We start from the raw sequence: 10448 nt of genomic DNA on the forward strand, positions 1-10448 counted from the left end.
GTTCAGGCCAGAGAAGACTCAGCATGCGGAGACCCCTCACCCTCTTAGACCGAGCCAGAGGGGCTCCTTCTCCGCCGGAGGCCTCAGCTGGTGTCACCCACTCTACTGGGTATCTGAGCTGTCGTTACAGACCATGGACATAGGGCGGGGTGAAAAAGCCAGCTCAGCGGAAAGCTGGGAGACTTTAAAGTGTTTAATAGCCTAGAGCAGAGGCACAAACTGGAGCCAGAACGAGTCGCGCAGGCAGGCGGGTGTGGCGAGCGTCAGTCCAGGAGCGGAGGCCCCGCCCCAGACCCAGGGCCCCGCCCCCGGGGCCTCACTCCCCGCAGGTCCTGTGCAGACCTCTCAGCACTGCCCGGCTCGTCCCAGTCCCCGCCCACCGCTGATTTCATTGGCTGCCTCGCCGTCCCCGCCCCCGGGAACCTGCTGATTTCCGCAGCCAATCGGCAGGCGCAGCAGCGGCGGCTGCGATCGGTCTCGGCGGATCCCGGACGCTGAGGTACCCGGCCTGCGGGAGGGGTCGCTGCGTGGGCCTGTTGCGGTGCTGCGGCGTCGCCCAGCTCGTCGGCTGGGTGGCGAGCCGCCATTCCTGGGTCTCTGAGGTCACCGTCCTGCAGCTGGAGTTGCAGCGTCCCAGACCGTCGAGGACTGCCCCGAAATTTCTGGGGTGGAGGTCAGAGGTCGGAGGTCGTGCCTTTGTGGAATGTTGGGGCCCCACCCGTCTAAGCATAGAGGCGGGCCGCTCTCGGTTTTTATAGTCAGCTCCCTTTCGCGGAAGGAGCTCCGAGGGAAACTGAGGCCTGCGAGCCGCCGGGGCTCCTGGCAGGCGCTGAGCTCCGAAGGGAAGGTCCGCCCGAGCTCGGGCCGCCGCAGGTGACCCTCGGGCACCCGGAGAGCCGCCTCCTCCCTCCCTCTTCCGGGCCGGCGGAGCCCCCGGAGTGCGGGGAGGAGGCTGGGGCGAGGTGGGGGGTGTCTCTCCGTGGCCACGCTGTCCCGAGGGGGCCGCTGCTCTTCCTGGCTCCGAAGAAACCCGGTGCCAACTCTTTTTGAGGCTTTCGTTCCCGGGTTGGAGATTTCATTTCTGGAAGTTCATTCGAGCAACTTGGAGAGGGGAAAGGCTTGTATTGTGGCTTCCGCACTGGTCGGGAAGTGAAAATAACCAGACATGGGGAGGTTCTGAAGGCCAAGGGACCTGTGAGAAACCGGACGAATTTCTTAGTTTGACAGAAATCTTCCCCCAGCTTGCCTCACATGTTATATAATTCAAGTCGTTTCAAAATCAAGAGTATTTAGTCTCATAGTTCTTCTAAGTAAGTGTCCTTAGTCTTGCCTTTAAGTGAAGCTACTTTGGAATGCTTGAAGTGTTGAGCAAGAATTTTTTTGTACAAAGGGTCTGTGCAAGGAAGGAAGTTGGGAACAGTCTTTACCTCTCATCGCAATGATCCCAGCTGCTTCTTTACTACTCTGGGACCAAAAAGAGAAGTTGTTTATCTGCATATGTGGGTTTTGGGGAGACATAGCTATGGATGAGGAATAAGGGGAGAAGAAAGAGGACTCTCTTGTTTTCTGCGCAAAAAGTATGCAATTAGAAAAAAAGAGTGTATTTATTTGCCTATCTCTCTCCCTTCATCTCAGCCAGCATAAACACGTTGTGACATTTTTTGTGCCGATGGTATGTGTTGAGTATTTATATTAGGGAAAGGAGTCATCTCTAACAACAAGAAGACACTTATCTTCAGTGTAGCCACAGAGGAATGAATATGCCTTGTGTGGAATTAACCCTGGGGTTTGGTTTTCAGTTAAGAAAATGAGGCAGAAGGAAGTGTTAACCAAGACCTTCCAAGGCCCAGCCATGGTCTGTAGGACTCCGACCAGCCACATTTACATGTTTGAGAATGGTGTTGGGGACTCTGGGGACTCCTCTGAGGAAGAGTCCCACCAAGTAGCTCTGCGGCCCCGGGGCAAGGAGCGCCAGAAGAAGGGTGCCCACCACCCTCACCAGCCAGGAGCAGGGGACGTGGTGCTGCTGCAGCGGGAGCTGGCCCAGGAGGACAGCCTCAACAAGCTCGCTCTTCAGTATGGCTGCAAAGTAAGAAACCCCACAGGTGAAGGCGCCACCTGCCCTTCAGCCCCTGTGTTTAGAGGAACAGAGGAGCTCACTGAAGGGTGGGGACCCTTTCTGACCCCAGAGGTGGTTGGAAGAAGCCTGCTCTAGAGTAAAGGATACCCCTGTCTAGCTAGAGATGGAAGGCAGGTGGAAGTACCTTCCGTTCCTCAGAGAGAGAGGGAGTTAGTCAGGAATTTCAGGTGACAGGGCAGTTCCCTCTCTGCACCTCTTCCTTGTCCCTCCAAAATGAAATTCTGAAACCTTTTTCTTTTTTCTTTTGAACACATTTCATTTAAGACATAATGGGGCCAGAGATGCCACGCAGAGTTTATCCAAGATTTCTTTGGTATGCTTGCTTTATTTTTTTGCTACTTTTCTTTTTCTAAACCTTTCTTGCTGGTTGTAGCTTATTTGATTGGTAAAGTTTTGCCTTCTCTCTTTTAGAACTGCATGATCTATCCTTTGTATGCTGTGTATCTGTATAACCCTGTTTCTCTCTTTAATTATATTTTTAGCATTCAGAGTGATTAACAATGGCAAAGTAAGTAGGAAGGTATTTATTGAATTGCTGCATTTTCTCCTAGACAGAAACTATTTCATTTTGCTAGCACTGTGCTGCTACTTTCTATGGCTTTCTCTAAGGCTATATAAGCTACTTATTAAAAAAAGTCTTTTCATCCTTGAAGGGTCTGTCATTTACCTAACAAGGATCAAATGACTCAACATGTTGTGCGGAGATGTTGTTTCCCAGGGAAATAAACTGGTCTCCAGGGACACATAGTGGTCTGTAAACTGTACTGAGATTTATATTTGACTCTTATAATCAGCTTCTGTAGACATACTATATGGTTTATAGAGCAAGGGCTGAAAACTGAATCCTCTCCTACAAAGACCTGAATAGATACAGTGGGCTTCTTGGAACAGTGATGTTTAATAAATCCAAAAGGACTATATAATGTATCTAAGAAGTGATTAGTTTTCCTATGTGAAGTAAATAAATTTAATGTTAGTTTATTAGGATCAAAGACAAAAATATCTCAAGCAACTTAAGTTTCAGGATATAATAAATTAAAAATGTCCACCACCCCAATTCAATTAAATGATAAAAGCACTTGCTAAGTAATGAAAATAATGAAGATGATTGATTTGAATAAAGTCTGTTGGCTGTATTTACACTCTAGTTTAAGTGGGCTTAGGAGTTAGAACCTTAGAGTCCATCTCTGATGCTTTTGGTAAGTTTTCAAACAATAACTTGAGGGAGGGTCTATCTTTGACTTATATTTCCCCCTACTTTTTAAAAATTAAGGTTTGATTATGAGAGGAATTTGTCATAAACTTTGTTACTTTTTAAAACTCACAGTCGTGTTCCTTTCTCCTCAAGTCCTAATATTGGAATAGAAGATTTCAGTCTATAGTTTCCAAGTTGATGCATATTCTCTGCATGTTTCTAGTGAAAAGAAGTGTTGTGAAATCCTTGAAGTGAATTAACTCTAGGTCGCTTTTATTTTAAAAATAAGTTTATAGGCCATACAGTGCTTCTGGGAAAGAAAACGTCGTATAATCATGAGGGCACACCTTTTAAAATGTTGTTACAGGTGAACTAGGTTCTAGTGTTTGTAGAGCTGGCTGAGGCTTTGTGTTTGCTGAATGCTAATGTCTACTACAGCTACTAAATTAAGTTCTGATGCAGGAGAGAGTCACCCAGATGGGGGCACTGTTTTCTCAAAAGTTAAGTGTAGAAAGAGTACAGCCTTCTGTTACCATGATGTGTTTCACCTAAAAGCATTTTGTTGAAGGCACACTTTAAACAAAGTCTTTTCCAAAACGAATCTTGAGTTGTTCAAACTTTTAAGTCTATAAAAAAATCTTATGATTAAGCTATACATTAAGGCTGAGTTAAAGCCAAAAAACCGAAGTTATTCAGCCTAAACTAAATTTTGTGTGTAGGTACAGTTTTCCAGTGTTCATCAGAGTCTTAAGCTGTGTGGGCTTGGACCATCACGCAGAAAGGTTAAGCACCACTTTTTGGATATTAGTTTTAAGGAGCTTTACATCATTTCGTGATGTTTGTCTTCATGGCTTCCCTAGGTTGCAGATATCAAGAAAGTCAACAACTTCATCAGAGAACAAGACTTATATGCTTTGAAATCTGTTAAGATTCCAGTGAAAAACCACGGGGTCCTAACAGAGACCCACAAAGAACTCAGACCCCTCCTGAGCTCATCTACAGAGACCAGAGTGACCTTCGAGGAGCAGCCAGACCCAGACAGAGCAGCTGTCAGTGCCGGTGCCTCATCTAACCCACTGACGGATTTCTTTAAGGGCATTGACCAGAATATTGAGCATGCAGTGCAGTCAGAAATCTTTTTGAGTGAAAGTTACTGCATAGAGACCTCCAGTCAGCCATTGCTTCCGACTCCTCCGAAGATACCTACAAACGGTGCAGACTGTGGAATTCAGAGGTGGAATGCTGTTTTTATCATGCTTCTGATTGGAATTGTTTTACCAGTGTTTTATTTGGTCTATTTTAAAATACAAACTACTAGTGAGATCCCTAGTATCTTGAATACAACTGCTGTCCCTAATGGCTCGATGGCAGTGAGTGCAGTTCTAGGGCAATCCCCCAAATTAGCGATTCCATTGCCAACCATCCCCTCTTCAGACAGCCAGTTCAGTCAGACCACCCACGGGGAGAGCTAGCTCTTGTTGTTTCTAAGGAATCAGGGCAGCTTTAGCACTTGGGCTCCTAATGTGCATCAGCCGACATTGGCCATATAGCGTGCTGCCTTTTTTTTCTGTGACATATGGACACGTTTCAGAAGCCGCCATCATGTCAATCACAGTCATCATGGGGAATAGACTCGCCTGATCCAAGGCTGCGGGAGCCAAAACACCAGCGTCCTCAACTTCCTACATCCAAAGAGGAGCGGCAGGAGAGACATTTACACATGACAGATGCTGTTCCTTGAAGGCATTTAGTGGACTGGCCATGAGTGTCTTCACAATAGCACTGTGTAGGTCCCCAAGCTGGACGTGCTTGGAGGGAGATGAATGGCCTTGGCAAATGGACCTGCAGTATGGGAGCCCCTGGTATCAGCTTTGGTTGTCTGGATGTTTGCTTTGTCCCCTGCCTGCTGTGGAGGAGTGACTGGCTCTGACAAATGATGTTTTGTGTCCCCCCAACAAAGGTGTTGTGTAATAGCGATGGGATGTCACCCTGTTTCAGAGTGTGATACATGACAGTTGTAATAAGCCCTGCTTCACATTTGCCCCCTCAGACAGCCTTTTTGAGGCAATGTCATATCTAGAATTTAAAAAGCCCTAAATCTAAATTGCTGTAATACTGAGTAAATAGCAGTTCCTCGTAATTTTAGAGCTCCTTAATCTGACACACAGGCATGTTTTAAACACTTCCTGGCCAGGACATTTGGAGGCCATGGCCCTGTTTCACCTGAGGAGCATTTCCACAGTGTTTGCTAACTGGAGTCCCCAAGTCAGCATTCTTGGAAGGATCTCTTTCTGGTTAGTGTCTGGAGTGGAGTAGGTATAGGGAGAAGGATGAGTGCCTCTCACCGAGGTCCCAACATGTGACACTTCTAAGGCGGAACAGTCATCAATCCAGCTTTTGCTGGCCCCTGTATGTGTCTGGAAGAGTGGTACAGGGAGAATGGGCTTGCTTCCTGCTGCTTCCTTGACTGCATCCTTAGGACTTCTAGAGCCACAGAACAGGAACGGGGCTCAGTCACTTTTCCTTGGGTGAATACAATGTAGCTCATAATGTTAAAATATTGAACACTTAATGGAGGGCCTAGAGGTGACCCTTGCTGTGGAAGACCTTAAAAAGAGGGGCCTGGGGGTTTGCCTGTCTCCTTCTATGACAAGACAACAGTGGTGCTAAGTTCAGAGGCTTGTGGAGGGCATGGGTTGGCCTCAGAGCCCTTGCTGGTGGAGCAAGCGTGAATGGGGTGAGGGCAGGAGCCTGCCTTGGTCCCTTGGAGGAGTTGAAATTGGCCAGGGTGGCTGGTGGCTCAGCCTTAGGGAGGTGTGTCTCCAGGGAGGAAAACATGCTGCTCTTGGGTTTTAGGCACGTTTAAGGCATTTGACACATTCAGCCTAGAGACCAATTTAAAAGAGCTCATCATGTAAGAGGAGGGGATTGTGGCAGAGAAGTACCTGAGATGGGCTTCCAACTTCATTCTCCTCTCAGTTATGTGAAAAACTATTTTGCCCTGGGTTCAATTAGCAAATTTAAATTATCTTCAAAATTAAATGTTTTCTTCAAAAGCAAAATGGTCTTCAGGATAAAATGAACTTAGCCTTTGCTACAGGAAATGTTTTGATCAGTAAATGCTTTTCCAGCCAAACGTTTGTGTGCACTGTGCCCCTGAGGGCCACAGGTTTCTCTAACCATTTGTCACCATTAAATTCGCCAGGCGGGACTCAGACTCTCATGAGAAAATGACTTTTGCCAGACAAAGAATGAATATCTGTATACTTTTTTTCAAATGGAATAAAATAATTTCTTCTGTGAAGGAAAATTGATTCCTCCTTTTTAATAAGGGAGTTGGTAATTCAGAGTTAAAAGATGTGGGATGATGTTGGAGAAAATGGAAGTGTCCATGTCCAAGGGGTGAGGCCTGTCCAGGGCTTGGGCCCAAGGTTACCCCAGCAGGTGAAGAGCAAGTAGTAACAAGTACAGTCTTGCTGATTGGTCTGCATAACATACTTTCAAACTTTTATTAAGGAGACTTCCTTGGTGGTCCAGTGGTTAATAATCCACCTTCAAATGCAGGGGACACGATCCCTGGTTGGGGAACTAAGATCCCACATGCTGGGGGGCAACTAAGCCTATGTGCTGCAACTGCTGAGCCCACATGCTCTGGAGCCTATACGCCACAGCTAGAGAGCCTGTGCGCCGCAGCTACTGAGCCTGAATGCTCTAGAGCCCGCATGCCACAACTAGAGAGCCTGTGCACCACAACTGCTGAGCCCAGGCACTGCAAAGAGCCCATGTGCCACAACAAAAGATCCTGCATGTCACAGAAAAGATCCCACGTGCTGCAACTAAGACCTGACGCAGCCAAATAATAAATAAATAAATATTAAAATTGTTTTAGGTATACATAAGAGATACCATGGAGCTCATTTTCTATATATTTTACTGCATTTTTAGTGTGTTTTGGGAGTTAATGTTGTAAAGAAATAATTAGATTTGTTAGATAGTCTTCAGTCCTTTTTGTTGAACTGTAGTGCCTAATATTGCAAAAGCCTAGGGAATCTGTCATCAGGCAAATGATGCTCCCATTTTACTCTGGGGAGACAAGGCTGCAGAAACAAAGCAGAAGCCTCAGGGTCACCCAGAGCAGGACTACCCAGCCACAGCCATGACACAGCCCCTCCTCAGCAATCTAGTTCTTTACATTGCCTCTGCATTAGTTGTGAAAGCGTGAGTTTGAGGGAGAACGCTATGCACCCTGAGATGATGGCTTATAGAGGGGATTTTAACATTTTTTCCCAGTTTTATTGAGATAAAATTGACATACAGCACTATATAAGTTTAAGGTGTACAGCATAATGAATTGACTTAGATACACTGTGAAATGATTACCACAAGTTTAGTTAACATCCATCATCTCATGTAGGTACAAAAAAAAAAGAGAAAAATGTTTTTTTCCCTTGTGATGAGAACTCAGGATTTATTCCCTTAACAACTTTGATGTATACCATATAACAGTGTAAACTATAGTCATCATGGTGTACATTACTTCCCTAGTACTTACTTATCTTATAACTGGAAGTTTATACCTTTTGACCATATCTTCCAATTTCCCCTCCACTTCACTCCCCGCCTCTGGTAGCCACAAATCTGATCTCTTTGTACGAGTTTGGTTTTTTCTTTTTTTTTAGCTTTCATATATAAATGAGATCATACAGTATTTGTCTTTCTCTGACTGACTTATTTCACTTAGCATAATGCCCTTAAGATCCGTCTGTGTTGTCCCAAATCCTTCTGTGTTGTCCCAGGATTTCCACCTTCTTTATGGCTGAATAACATCTGTGTGTGTGTGTGTGTGTGTGTGTGTGTATGTATGTATCACAACTTCTTTATCCATTCATCCCTTGATGGACACTTAGGTTGTTTCCATGTAAACAAATGCTGCTATGAACATGGAGGTGCAGATACCTCCTTGACATAGTGTTTTCATTTACTTCAGATATATTCCCAGAAGTGGAATTGCTGTATCATGTTGTAGTTCTGTTTTTTAATTTTTTGAGGAATCTCCATACTGTTCACCATAGTGGCTATACCAATCTATAATCTCACCAACAGTACACAGGGGTACTCTTTTCTCCACATCCTTGTCAGCATTTATTATCTCTTGTCTTTTTGATGTTAAGACGTTCTGATTGGTGTGAAGTGGTATCTCATTGTGGTTTTGGTTTATATTTCCCTAATGGTTAGTGATGGTGACAGCTTTTCATGTACCTGTTGGCCTTTCATATCTTTCTTCATTGGAGAAATGTCTATTCAGGTCCTTTGCCCATTTTTAATTAGATTATTATTATTTACTCATTTATTTTTTGCTGTTGAGTTGAAGTTGTTTATATATTTTAGATACTAACCTCTTATCAGATATATGGTTTACAAATATTTTTTTCCCATTTTGTAGGTTATCCTTTCATTTTTGTTAATGGTTTCATTTGCTGTGCAGAAGCTTTTTACTTTGATGTAGTCCCACTTGTTGATTTTTTATTTTGTTTGTGCTTTGTCATATCCAAAAAATCATTGCAAAGACTGATATCATAGAGCTTACTGCCTATATTATTTTCTAGGAGTTTTATCGTTTCTAGTCTTACAGTCAAGTCTTTAATCCATTTCAAGTTAATTTTTGTGAGTGGTGTAAGATAGGCGTCTACTTTCATTCTTTTGCATTTGAATATTCAATTTTATCAGCAGTATTTATTGGAAAGACTGTCTTTTCTCCATTGAGTATTCTTGGCTCCCTTGTGAAATATTGCTTGGGTTTATTTCTGGGCTCTTGATTCTGTTCCATTGGTGTGTGTCTGTTTTAATGCCGTTACCATACTGTTTTAATGCCGTTACCATACCAACTGTAGCTTTATAATATAGCTTGTCATCAGAAAATGTGATGCTACCCACTTTGTACTTCTTTCTCAGGATTGCTTTGGCTATTCAGAGTCTTTTGTGCTTCCGTATAAATTTTAGTGTTTTTTTTCCTACTTCTGTAAAAAATGCCATTGGAATCTTGATAGGGATAGCATTGAATCTATAGATGGCTTTAAGTAATATGGAATTTTTTTAAATCTTCCAATCCATGAGCACAGGATAGCGTTCCATTTATTTGTATCTACTTCAGTTTCTTTCATTGATGCCTTGTTTTGATAGTTTTCAGTGTAGAGATCTTTCATGTCCTTGGTTAAATTTATTCCTAAGTATTTTATTGTTTTTGATGCAACTGTAAATGGGATCATTTTCTTTATCTCTTTTTCAGATAATTCATTGTTAGTGTATAGAAACACTACTGTTACTTTTGTATCTTGGAACTTTACTGAATTTGTTCATTAAATCTAACAGTTTTTTGGTGGAGTCTTTAGAATTTTGTATTGACATTTTTATTTCTTCTTTTCCACTTCTGATACTTTTTATTTCTTTTTCTTGCCTGATTGCTCTGGGTAGGATTTCCAGTACTGTATTGAATAGGAGTTTTGAGAGTGGACACCCTTGTCTTGTTCCTGACGTTAGAGGAAAAGCTTTCAACTTTTCACTATTGATCATGATATTATCTGTGGTCTTGTCATATATGGTCTTTGTTATGTTGAGGTATGTTCCTTCTATACCTAATTTGTTAAGAGTTTTTATCGTGAACAGATATATTTTGTCAGATGCTTTTTCAGAATCTGTCGAGATGATCACATGATTTTTATCCATTTTGTTAATGAGGTGTATCACATTGATTAATTTGCAAATGTTGAAACATTTTTCAATCCCTGAAATAAATCCCACTTGATCATGGTAAATGATCCTTTTAATGTGCTGCTGAATTTAGTTTGCTAATATTTTATTGAGAATTTTTGCATCTGTAGTTAACAGGAACACTGATCTGTAGTTTTCTTTTCTTTTAGTGTCCTTTTCAGGACAGGTTATGCTGGCCATGTAAAATAAGTTTGGGAGTTTTCCCTCTTCTTTGATTTTTGAGAATAGTTTGAGAAGGATTGGCATTAATTCTCCTTTAACTGGTTGGCAAAATTCACCAGAAAAGCCATCTGGGCTTTTCTGTGTTAGGAGGTTTTTGATTACTAATTTAATCTCCTTACTAAT

General features: G+C 43.0%; 1 protein-coding gene across 1 annotated transcript; it reads left to right on the forward strand.

The window, feature by feature from the left end:
• Positions 1-391: 391 nt before the first annotated feature.
• LYSMD4 (LysM domain containing 4) lies at positions 392-4807 on the forward strand (the record flags this gene model as incomplete). Its single annotated transcript, XM_079699833.1, has 3 exons — positions 392-499; positions 1800-2089; positions 4196-4807. The coding sequence occupies exons 2-3, from the start codon at positions 1808-1810 to the stop codon at positions 4805-4807; spliced, it is 894 nt and encodes a 297-aa protein (XP_079555959.1). The 5' UTR covers positions 392-499; positions 1800-1807.
• Between the last annotated feature and the right edge of the window lie 5641 nt (positions 4808-10448).

The sequence above is a fragment of the Hyperoodon ampullatus genome (genome assembly GCF_949752795.1).
Source record: "Hyperoodon ampullatus genome assembly, chromosome: 3".
NCBI classification, from domain to species: domain Eukaryota; kingdom Metazoa; phylum Chordata; class Mammalia; order Artiodactyla; family Ziphiidae; genus Hyperoodon; species Hyperoodon ampullatus.